Source organism: Bufo bufo, chromosome 3 (assembly GCF_905171765.1).
Source record: "Bufo bufo chromosome 3, aBufBuf1.1, whole genome shotgun sequence".
NCBI lineage: Eukaryota > Metazoa > Chordata > Amphibia > Anura > Bufonidae > Bufo > Bufo bufo.
In genome coordinates, this window is record NC_053391.1 from 591,198,031 (window position 1) to 591,210,873 (window position 12,843).

Below are 12,843 nucleotides of genomic sequence, written 5' to 3' on the forward strand. Positions count from 1 at the left end.
AGGGACCATTAAAGATCTGTTAGATGATAGCCCCATCCCCTGATTCTCCATGATCACAGGGCAGAGTAGACCTTATCCAGCATGGCTCCTACCTCATCATTACCGTCAGGATGAAGCTGCCTTCTGTCCATTACTACAGTGACCATGACAGAAAGCGTTGCAGTGTGGCGCGCATAAACTCATCTCTAAATATCATTTTATTATCAGTTTGATGCCTATCATTGTATTATACCAGGGGGCTATTTTTTAACCTTCACTTGTACTCTCCTTTGTCTTTTCTATACAACTGGACCTCATCTGATCTATCTATTATCCCCCATTTGTCATGGTGCGTGGAATATTGAATAACTGACCGAATCATGCAGCAGCTGGGCGCTGGCCACACGAGAAATATCATTCATATTATAGATTTTTCATTTCGCCTTTCACTACCATAACACTAACAGAAGACAAAAGCGTGATGGTCCAGACTGAGCTCATCTGCCCGAAGCCTTCTGAAATGTAGCAATGACCCCCATTGCTTGAGACCTGTGAATTATGATCTGACATCCATTTCATGATCGATGAGAGAAAGCCGGAGGATCAGTCAGTGGGATAGTAATCCTGTTTTCACTAGTGTGAGAAGAGTAATTCTCTAATCTCATGTCAGCTCCAGCTTCATAAGTGCATCCATCACTCCATCCAAATCAGCCTGTGTGCCATGTAGAGAAATCAGCGGGCAAGAGCCTTGTCTACACGCTGTGATATCAGAGAATTAATGTGCATTTCATAGACTTCATTTTACACAAGATCATGTGGTCCATCTCATTGGGAGACCTCATAAGTCATCTTGCCGACGCTTGCAGAGAAAATGAGGGGCTTTTCCAAATGATAGACTGAATGAAGATAGCGTGCAGGGGATCAGAATCTCACAATAAGTAATTGTAATGTAATACAAAAAATGTATATTATATAGGGCATTATATTATGGGCTTAGAGGCTTATCACATGCTTTATTATTATAGAGGGTGAGGAACAGTATACAGTAAGCGCCCTCTAGTGGTGGCTGTCAATCACTAGAATCTTTTAAAGGGAGCCTGTCAGGTAGCTGACTTGTGGGAAAAGACTGTGTACATATTATTGATCTAAAATAATCTAAATGATGTCCAAGTGGTGGTCCCAGCCAACATTCCCTGGGTGCATACAGCCATAGCTGTCAATCACTGATTAGGACTGTCCACTGGACTCTTATGATCATAAAGGGATTGTGCCAAAAAAAAATCTAAATTTTTTAAACTAGCACCTGGATCTGAATACTTTTGTAATTGCAGATAAGTATTAAGGCTGATTTCAGCCTGTATTTGTGGGCAGGGCGTTTGCTCCCCATATATACCTGCCAATTCCTTCCCTCAGGTGGTGTGTCTCACTTGCATCTGTAGGAAGAGCCACACCTAGCTGCCCAGCAAGCTTCACGTCTGTTTTTTCTCTTCAGTACGATTCTCTGCACAGTGCGACATTCCTGAGAGAAGTTTTCGTTCTCAAGAGGAGCCACATCCAGCTGCCGGCACGTGCAAGCATCACGGTTGTTTCAAAAGTTTCGGTTCGCTACACGGTATAGTGCAATACTTAAAGTGTTTTTCCGGTCCGTCACCAGGTAAGTACTTGTCCAATGGAGCGTGCCGTATACTTGCGGCCACGGGTCGGTCTCCCCTTCTCGCGGATGGCGTGCGGTTCATGGTGGAACGCACACGTCACCGCCGGGCCTCCACAGGCATGTTCAGCCGAGCGCCGAAGAAATGACCCTCCTGTACACGTCCACCGCTCGCTCTGCCTTCCGGAGCTCCTACGGTGGCAGGAAATGGGCAGTCGGGGGTAGCTATGTTTAGTTAGGGAAAGAGTACAAGTCTAGGTTCCCCTTGAAAGGCACACACGTCCGTCCACTCCAGGCTCGCACTGGGGGACCGCACATCCCAGTCCTAGCAGGGTCGCAGGCACGGGGGTTCCCCTTCCCCTCCCTGCAGCGGCCATGAGCGCGCCACATGTCCATTCGGAAATATCCGCCCCAGTTTAAAAAAAAAAAAAAAAAAAAGGGATAATAAAATCATTGCCCCAGCAGAGACGCTATATAGCAGAGGCGGCACAGGTGGGAAGCAGTGGGCATTGTTGCCGGCGTTACGCCAAGCTGCGGCAGCCCAGCTTTCAGCCTGTATCAGGGGCAATTTTGGTGTGCGTATTTACATATATTAATCAACAGCACATGGGCCAGTAAGCTACTTGGTCCCTGCAGGTCAGAATTGTGTCTCGGCATGAAGGCAGGGATTCACTCTGCCAGCAGGTGTCAGGGGTACAAAATTGCGCGTGGCAGGTTCCCCGTTTTCCAAACGCAGGTTTGGCTGGGAAGATTCGTCAGTGGCGCGCGATCAGTTTAGTTACCACATATACCGCGTACTTAAATTATCTGTCGCCTGGACCACTCAGGCCAAGATCAATATTGTACGTCACCTGGATCGTCCAGGCCGTGTTTAATGTTGTATGTCACCTGGATCATCCAGGCCAACTTTAGCGTTGTATGCCATCTGGATCGTCCAGTCCAACTTTAGCGTTGTATGTCACCTGGATCGTCCAGGCCGAGTTTAACGTTGTATGTCACCTGGATCGTCCAGGCCGAGTTTAACGTTGTATGTCACCTGGATCGTCCAGGCCGAGTTCAATGTTGTATGTCACCTGGATCGTCCAGGCCAACTTTAGCGTTGTATGTCACCTGGATCGTCCGGGCCGAGTTCAATGTTGTATGTCACCTGGATCGTCCAGGCCGAGTTTAACGTTGTATGTCACCTGGATCGTCCAGGCCGAGTTTAACGTTGTATGTCACCTGGATCGTCCAGGCCGAGTTTAACGTTGTATGTCACCTGGATCGTCCAGGCCGAGTTTTAATGTTGTATGTCACCTGGATCGGCCAGGCCGAGTTCAATGTTGTATGTCACCTGGATCGTCCAGGCCAACTTTAGCGTTGTATGTCACCTGGATCGTCCAGGCCGAGTTTTAATGTTGTATGTCACCTGGATCGTCCAGGCCGAGTTTAACGTTGTATGTCACCTGGATCGTCCAGGCCGAGTTTTAATGTTGTATGTCACCTGGATCGTCCAGGCCGAGTTTAACGTTGTATGTCACCTGGATCGTCCAGGCCGAGTTTAACGTTGTATGTCACCTGGATCGTCCAGGCCGAGTTTAACGTTGTATGTCACCTGGATCGTCCAGGCCGCGTTTTAATGTTGTATGTCACCTGGATCGTCCAGGCCGAGTTCAATGTTGTATGTCACCTGGATCGTCCAGGCCAACTTTAGCGTTGTATGTCACCTGGATCGTCCAGGCCGAGTTTTAATGTTGTATGTCACCTGGATCGTCCAGGCCGAGTTTAACGTTGTATGTCACCTGGATCGTCCAGGCCGAGTTTAACGTTGTATGTCACCTGGATCGTCCAGGCCGAGTTTTAATGTTGTATGTCACCTGGATCGTCCAGGCCGAGTTCAATGTTGTATGTCACCTGGATCGTCCAGGCCAACTTTAGCGTTGTATGTCACCTGGATCGTCCAGGCCGAGTTTTAATGTTGTATGTCACCTGGATCGTCCAGGCCGAGTTCAATGTTGTATGTCACCTGGATCGTCCAGGCCAACTTTAACATTGTATATCATCTGGATCGTCCAGGCCGAGTTCAGTGTTGTATGTCACCTGGATCGTCCAGGCCGAGTTTTAATGTTGTATGTCACCTGGATCGTACAGGCCGAGTTTTAATGTTGCATGTCACCTAGATTGTCCAGGTTCAGCTACCACTGATACCATGTCACATCATTTATCTTGCCTCCGGGTCCCGCCAGGATGAGCCAAATGCTGGGCGACATCTGGACCTTCAATTTAGCCATTATTGTTTCCACGCCATATGTCATATTGAGTCCGCCACACCCCACTCGAGGCCATCTGGGCTCGGTTCTTAGTTAGGAGCCTCACGGATGGTCAAGGGGTCTCACGGTCCTTATCCTATCCCCACGGGTACGTTATTCAGTTTACTTTGTTTTCCCCAGATTCCTAGAAGCGTCTCCGGCCATTATCATTCTAAAAACAGGCAAAGCCCCGCAAGGAGATGCCCGACGCGGACCCCACGGGTGCCACAACCCCGGCATACAACACCCCAGTGATGGATTAGAATCTCTGATCCATAACACATCTGATAACACAATCATTAGCCCCAAATATGTCCAGGAATTATAAAGCGTTGAAAGCGTTTGAGAGTTTTAGACTTCTCTATCCTCAGGGCGGCCGCGACGAAATATCTTACTTACTGGCGTTCATAGCCTTCTGCCATTCCCAACAAAAGCTCTCATATAATACTATCAAATTATACTGTACCTAGCAGGCCTTCAACTCCATTTTATGCTCAGTAATCCGGGTTCTTCTTTTATCTTGTCCAACCAGGTCATCAAGGCGGCCCTCAGGGGAATACAGGAAAATGCAAAACAGGCTGCCACCCGCAGACAGCCGGTGTCCGGCAAGCTGTTCAGGGATTTGTCTTCTGCCCTGGACGGCGATCCTTTTTGGCCCTTGACCAGCACGGTCATCCAAGCGGCCATGTTTGAAAGTTTTTACGGCTTCCTCCTGCCAGGAGAGTTCACTGGCAGCTCTCCGAGACCCGGCGGTCTTCGCAAAGAACAACTGTCGTGGCACTATAACTATTATGTACTCAGCATTCCGTCAACCAAAACAAACCAGACAGGGCCATCCACTGAAATTAAATATTTCCCTACCCGGAATAAAGCGATCCTCAATAAATTATTGTTCCTGTTGCACACAGCGCCTCCTGACAGTCTGCTCCTGCCCTTCAAGAACAAACCCCTCACTTCAAACCAATTCACGTCCCACATCCGCTCTCTGGCGGCAGGTCTGGGGTACGACCCAGGAGCCATTTCGGGTCACTCGTTACGTATCGGGGCGGCATCGTCAGCTTCGAAACACCAAGTCCCCGCTCACGTTCTTCGATCCATGGGGCGCTGGAGGTCATCTTGCTTCAACAGATACATTCCGAATCCACACCGGGAAATTTCTCAAGCTTTTCAGTTGTTGGCGTTATAGGTCATGCGGGCTGGAAGAATATGAATAAACCAGTGTAGACAACATAGTGTACTTGTCTTTTTGCCCTCTCCAGGCTTACCCACGCCCGTGGCTTCCGGCACAACTCAGCCATAGTTCAGGTTCGGCATGCCTTACCCACGTCCAAGACGCATTTAGCCATGCCCATAAGTATTAAGGCTGATTTCAGCCTGTATTTGTGGGCAGGGCGTTTGCTCCCCATATATACCTGCCAATTCCTTCCCTCAGGTGGTGTGTCTCACTTGCCCCTCCCTCCCACCCCTTTTTTCACACACTCCAATAGGGTACGCCCTCTCCAGGCTTACCCACGCCCGTGGCTTCCGGCACAACTCAGCCATAGTTCAGGTTCGGCATGCCTTACCCACGTCCAAGACGCATTTAGCCATGCCCATAATTAAAAATTTAGCATAGCCACTGAGTTATTCAATAATATATATCTGTATAGCGCCACCTGCTGTTTCTTCTTTTTCTTTTTTCTTGTCCACCTTACCGAGGCGGTCACACACACTCAGTTTAAATGTGACACCAGCCATATCTGAAGCTGTGGCAGTTACAGAGACAGAGGTACAGCAGAAAGTACCCCCCCCCCCATCCCGAAAGGAAAGGACATGCCCCTGAAAATAAATCCAGAAAATAAATAAAGATAGCAGAGCAGCTGGAGCAATGAATGGGGAGATCTCTAGATCCATGTGAGGTACAGGGCTGGTTCTAGCTTTGTTAGAAAGAGATTGTCATGTACTGTAGCTGGTGTGTGATTTTAATTTTTTACATCAATCGTAGCATAGCTTATTTAAGAATAGGCAGAAGTTTAGGTCATAAAATGTCAATTCTTACTTCACAAAGCTATATATCCATCTACTCAGCTCCTCCTGCTCTGCAACATGCTGCCTGCTGACTGGACAGTATGTTTAATGTGACAGGTTTTCTTTAGGCTGCGCTCACACGGGCGAGATTTCCGCGCGGGTGCAATGCGGTAGGTGAACGTATTGCACCCGCACTGAATCCCGACCCATTCATTTCAATGGGGCTGTTCAGATGAGCGGTGATTTTCACGCATCATTTGTGCGTTGCGTGAAAATCGCACCATGTTCTATATTCTGCGTTTTTCACGCAACGCAGGCCCCATAGAAGTGAATGGGGTTGCGTGAAAATCGCAAGCATCCGCAAGCAAGTGCGGATGCGGTGCGATTTTCACGAATGGTTGCTAGGTGACAGTCTATTCACTGTATTATTTTCCCTTATAACATGGTTATAAGGGAAAATAATAGCATTCTGAAAACAGAATGCATAGTAGGTGATCAATTGAGGGTTAAAAAAATAAATAAAATTAACTCACCTTCTCCTCTTGATCGTGGTGATGGACCATGTGATAGGAGCATGTGATCTGACGTCACCACAGGTCCTTTAGCCCACAGCTCATCATTAAAGAAGTAAAGAAGAGACCGGTAACTACGCGATCAAGAGGAGAAGGTGAGTTAATTTTATTTATTTTTTTATCCCTCAATTGATCACCTACTAAGCATTCTGTTTTCAGAATGCTATTATTTTCCCTTATAACCATGTTATAAGGGAAAATAATAACATCTACACAACACCGAACCCAAACCTGAACTTCTGTGAAGAAGTTCGGGTCTGGGTACCACAGTCGGTTTTTTATCACGCGCGTGCAAAACACATTGCACCCACGCGATAAAAACTGAACATCAGAACGCAATCGCAGTCAAAACTGACTGCAATTGCGTTCCTACTCGCGCAGGTTTTCCGCAATACATCAGGACGCATCCGGACCTAATCCGGACACGCTCGTGTGAACCCAGCCTTAAAGAGTCATTGTAAAATGAAATTTTATTTTATTTAATATAAAATTTTAATTTAAAATATACTGTAAAGTCATGGCCACTAGGGGTCTCACTTCCACTGCCTGTTGTCAGACAAGAACCATCCCTGACGTCTTACAGGAAGTGGGTGCGGGTCCTGAGCCTGACAAAAAAAAACTCCTTCTACACTGCTTCTGAACATCACAGGTGTCTATAAGTGTGATGTATCCAGCCTTATCAGCTTTCTCAGCTCCTTAGAAGAAAACAAAGAAAACAAACCTAGAGAAAAACTTTCAGTAGTTGGCGTGTATAACAAAAAATCTGTTTGTGTAAACAGCCATCCGACCAATGATTGGTCAGAAAATCTGTCAGATAATCTGTTTGTGTAAATGCACCCTAAGGGAAGTGAGGTCACCGCACACAGTATCGGGAGACTTCCACCGTTATGCAGCTCAAACAGGGAATAATATGGCTGAAAGAGACTTTAAGGAAGCCCCAAAAATCTGTTATTTCACAGTTATGATTGTACAAAGAAGCACAGCCATTATGCACACATTTTTTTTTTTAACTCAGGTACGCTTTAAAGGGAGTAGCAAGTTGCATGTATCATGTAGAGAAAGTTAATGCAAGGCACTTACTAATGTAAGTATTGCTTCCTTTGCTGTCTGGATTCATTTTTCCATCACATTGCACACTACTTGTTTCCATGGTTATGACCACCCTGCAATCCATCGGTGGTGGTCGTGCTTGCACACTATAGGAAAAAGCGCCGGCCTCTTGTGGCCAGGACCATGGGCGTCCACATATAGCACTGCCATCACTGCTGGATTGCAGGGTGGTCATAACCATGGAAACGAGCCGTGTATAATGTGATGGAGAAATGAATCAAGTCAGCAAAGGCGGTAATATGGATAATAACAATACATTCCACCTTTTATTTGTCACAGCTCCTTTAGGAAATAAAAGGTGGAATCTGATTGGTTGCTATGGGCAACTAAGCCAGTTTTCCTTTACACCAGTTTTGATAAATCTCCGCCAAGCTCCAAGAAATAGTGACTTTGTACAATGAGAATTTATATTAGATACATCATGGAACTATAAAAAAACATTTCTATTGATGTCAAATGTTTTGTGACTTCAAAAAATAATGTAGGCAAGCACAAGCATTGGTGGAAAACATACACATTCATCCCGGCTCTATCCATATCTGCCTATTTTTAGGAAAGATTTTGATGACTTTGAATATGTTCTGGTTATGCTGTCATTCATTTTGCACATACCTTTTGTAATAAGTTTGGGGTTCGTTCTTCATCTATTTCTAGTAGGTAAGAAAACAAAGAAGTAATTTTAAAAAAAGTAGTTAAAATGAATGCAGTAAAATGATATAACGGGGCAGATTTACTTCGTTGCTGATAGCATCCAATCATAGCACAGCTTTCATGACAATTTCAACTCTGGAAAAATGAAAGCTGTGCTGTGATTTGTGGCAGTTTTATAAATCTGCTTATAGACATTTTGGATTTAGATGAAAAAATAAAAATTTACTAAGCAATTTATCTATATATATCAAGAAGGACGTATATACTGTATGTGTGTATGTATGTTCCACGATCACTCAAAAACATAACCATCGATTTCGACAAAACTTGGTATACACATCCTTTGCTACCTGGAAATAAATTTTGTGGGGGTCACAGCTCTCTAGGATGTACCGTTCATGAGATATTCCCAAAAAATGACCTGCATTAGCCAATACAAGACTGCAAGTCTTTCTCTTCATATCTCAACTGCCATACACACGGTCACATGTCCCTTATCAGCCAATAGAAGCTCGCAGACCCTTAGTCTCCACATACACACAGTTTTACTCCAGGTTTTCTTTACTGCTGTAGGTCAGCTTTAGGCTAGAGCTACATGATGACAATAAGTCGCACAAAACATTGGGCACAACTACACTGCTACATGTGTCTCACGACATTGATGTCGCACGACAATTTTTATAATGATAGGCTATAGTGTCGCACTGTGACATGTGACATGCTGCGACTGTGATGCGACAGTCGCAGAAAAATCCATCTTGGATGGATTTTTTGCAATTGTCGCATCGCAGTCACAGCATGTCACATTTCGCAGTGCGACACTATAGCCTATCATTATAAAAATTGTTAAGACAAAATGTTGCGCGACACATGTCGTGTAGCCCTATCATTAAAGGGGCAGGCAATGTGAAAGTCACTGTTAAAGAGGCGTTCACTGTGGATGTTACTGTTAAGGGAGCAGGCCCCTGTGGAGGTCACTGTTAAAGGGGCGGACACTGTAAGGTCACTGTTAAAAGGGCAGGGGCCACTATTAAAGGGGCAACTGCTGTGGAGGTCACTGTTAAGGCGGCAGGGTACTGCAAGGTTACTGTTAAGGCAACGGGGTACTGTGGAGGTCACTGTTAAGGGGGCGGGCCCCTGAGGAGGTCACTGTCAAGGGAGTGGGGTGCTGTGAAACTCACTGTTAAAGGGGCTGGCTGCTGTGAAGGTCAAAGTTAATGGAATAGGCTGCTGTGGAGGTCCCATTTTGAAGTTGCCGGGGCACTGTGTGGGGGGGGGGGGGGCAGTATTAAGGGGTGGGTGACTGTGGAGTTCACTATTAAAGGGGCGGGGTGCTGTAGAGGTCACTGTTATGGGGGATACTGTCAATATATTTTAACGACACACACAAACATTAAATGAAATAGATGAAATAATCCCGTGCGAAGCCGGGTCCTTCTGCTAGTTACATATAAGATCTCATTTCCAGAGACCCTTATGAAAATTAAAACCTGATTGGATGCTTTGGGTAAATTATAACCATACCCTACATACCACCGTTTGAATCCCAAACAAACCACAAGGCATTTAAGCTCTGCCCCATTCCACGAGGAATGCCTCTAAAGTATTCAATAAATGCCATTTATAAGTAGTGTTGATCACGAATATTCGAATTTCGCATTTTTATCGCGAATATAGGTACTTTGAAAAAAAATGTTTTCAATTTATTTTTTTAGTTTTTTATCAGTACACATGATCCCTCACTGCTTTTAGCTTGTGGGCCAATAAGAAGGCTGCAATATACTTGACTTTAAAAGTAGTAGTGTTTACGAATTTTGCTCTATATTCGTTTTTTTTTAATATTCGCTATATTGCTATATATTCTTGTTTTAGAATATTACGAATATTCGAAAAAACTAAGTTATAGCAATATAGAGAATATTCGAAAAAAATCGAATATAGAGCAATTTAGCTAATATAGTGCTATAATCTTCTTTGTCTAATAGTTGTAAGTTGAAAAATTCTCAATAAAAAATTCGAATCCGAAAATTCAAATTCTGAAAATTCGCATATTACACAATCATTACCTTTCCGATTTTTCGAGTAAAAAAAAAATCGTGAATTTTCGAATTTGCGAATATTCGACGAATATTCTATAAAATATTCGCAAAATATCACGAATTCGAATATGACCCCTGCCGCTCATCACTATTTATAAGAGGTTACTAATTTCTTTTATATTGATGGCCTGTCCACTGGATTCAACTTTTACACAGTAGATCCAGCAGAGCAGTGCTGCTTCCATTGAAGTGAATGGAAGACACATGGCTGGAATGGTACACAATGGATGGAGCTGTGAAGAGCCAGAGCTACTATGAAAGATCTGATCAGTGGGGGTGAGAGGTGTTGGATCCCCAACAATCAGATATTGATGCACCAAGAGAATGACTGGCTTACTGGCATCACTAAATTCTGCCCATGAGCTTTCTCTATGAGTAGGCCCAGAGTAGGCTTTCCTACAACCAAGTTCAGTTATCTGAACTACAGTAGCCCTCTATCAAAATACATTGGTCAAGAAATGAAGAAGATTGGTTTGTTGGCTCCCATTTGGCACCCAGTGTTGGGGGCACATGGCTCACCAACTCCTTCCTAACTATACGTCTGATTCCACCATGATCTTTACATATTGTAGGATGGAAGTAACCTCATGAGGTACTAGCATAGAATGTGTAGGTATTCATTCTTTACATTTGAAAGGACATAAAAAGTACTGAAACGAATTAGGCAGTTTCTTGCTTTACATTTTATGGTATCTGATTTCTTAAAACGTGTCTTAAATATGCAGATTTATTGATAGAAAATAGATTTTTGATTTTTCAGTCAATAATGTACAGACTGTCATCTGTTTCAGTCTTGTGATAAACATAGTATAGATTTTTATTTTTTTTAACCAACGAAGAGGAACTTTGGATGGGAAATTACAGTTGGGCGTCTTATCTGCCCCATCCAAATCTACATCACTAAGAGAAAGGTTCCAAGGCTCCATAGCATCTACATACCAGTAGTAAATCAATAGTGATAGACTGCTCACCCTGTCAAAAATGTATATGTCGAGTACACTACCCAGTCTGCTACCCTCAGACAAAAAATGTATATACAATATGGATTAAGAACGTTAGGCTCTCAAAGCATATACTGGATAATACATCAATGTCAGTTAGGTGTGGCACCTGTCTCTAGAACATAGTGCCCAAAGACCATAGCTACCCTCCATTAATTTCTATGGGAACACTGAAAATAGTCAAACGCACCACTTCTCAGAAGTCCCATAGACCTGAAAGGAGAGTACAGTGCGCTGGTGTTCTCTTGGGGAGCTTCGTTCTAGATATAGGTGTAGGTCCCAGATGTGGGACCCTTACTTATTTGATATTGAAATGGTGCAGATGTAGATTTCAATTTATGGCACATCCAAAAATAGCCAAGTGCGCTTGTTCGGCAGTTTTTTGGTAAGTCCCATAGCTGTGACTAAGGCTACTTTCACACTTGTGCTTGGTGCGGATCTGTCATGGATCTGCACAGACGGATCCGTTCAGATAATACAACCATCTGCATCCATTCAGAACGGATCAGTTTGTATTATCTTTAACATTGCCAAGACGGATCCGTCTTGAACACCATTGAAAGTCAATGGAGGACGGATCCGTTTTCTATTGTGCCAGATTGCATCATAGAAAAGGGATCCGTCCCCATTGACTTACATTGTGTGCCAGAACGGATCCGTTTGGCTCAGTTTCGTCAGACGGACACCAAAACTATGCAGGCAGCATTTTGGTGTCTGCCTCCAAAGCGGAATGGAGACGGAACGGAGGCAAACTGATGCATTCTGAGCGGATCCTTTTCCATTCAGAATGCATTAAGGGCAAAACTGATCCGTTTTGGAGCGCTTGTGAGAGCCCTGAACGGATCTCACAAACGGAAAGCCAAAACGCCAGTGTGAAAGTAGCCTAAGCCATGCATGTGTGGTCTGCTCTCCGTTCACTTCAGAAGCCCCATTCTGGAGATTTTTTTGAGATATCCTATCGATATGCCTTAAATGTCCCAGATCGGACACCCCCTTTAACGAAATGTTTTTAGGTTGCAAAATCTTCCTGGCAACTCATAATTTTATGGCGGACAGGAGGCTCGTATCATTGCATTAACCTTCTTTAATGCTCAAGTAGCAATATATAACGTACATACTGTATATAATAGGATACTTTAGGAGAAAAAAATGTATGTGTATATATCATATTCTGCCTAGCAACAGCTATTCAAATGAGGAGCTGAGATATCCAATCACATCTTGATCCTTAGTCTGTATAAACTGCTGCGCTGTGTAGCTCCTCTTTCTTTATTGCCCATCAGAAGACAGATAAGTACAATACTGTGTCCTCTCATATATGTATAGTTGTACTCTTTATATATATATACACTGCTCAAAAAAATAAAGGGAACACTTAAACAACACAATGTAACTCCAAGTCAATCACACTTCTGTGAAATCAAACTGTCCACTTAGGAAGCAACACTGAGTGACAATCAATTTCACATGCTGTTGTGCAAATGG

At 44.1% G+C, this 12,843-nt stretch overlaps 1 protein-coding gene across 1 annotated transcript in view; it reads right to left on the bottom strand.

Annotated features, from left to right (window-relative positions):
- The window catches only part of PPP1R1A (protein phosphatase 1 regulatory inhibitor subunit 1A), a 264,028-nt gene that overhangs the window by 66,885 nt on the left and 184,300 nt on the right, over positions 1–12,843 (bottom strand). The window contains exon 3 of the mRNA XM_040425864.1: positions 8,220–8,257. Coding sequence (XP_040281798.1) covers positions 8,220–8,257 — 38 coding nt within the window. The remainder of the gene's footprint in view (positions 1–8,219; positions 8,258–12,843) is intronic.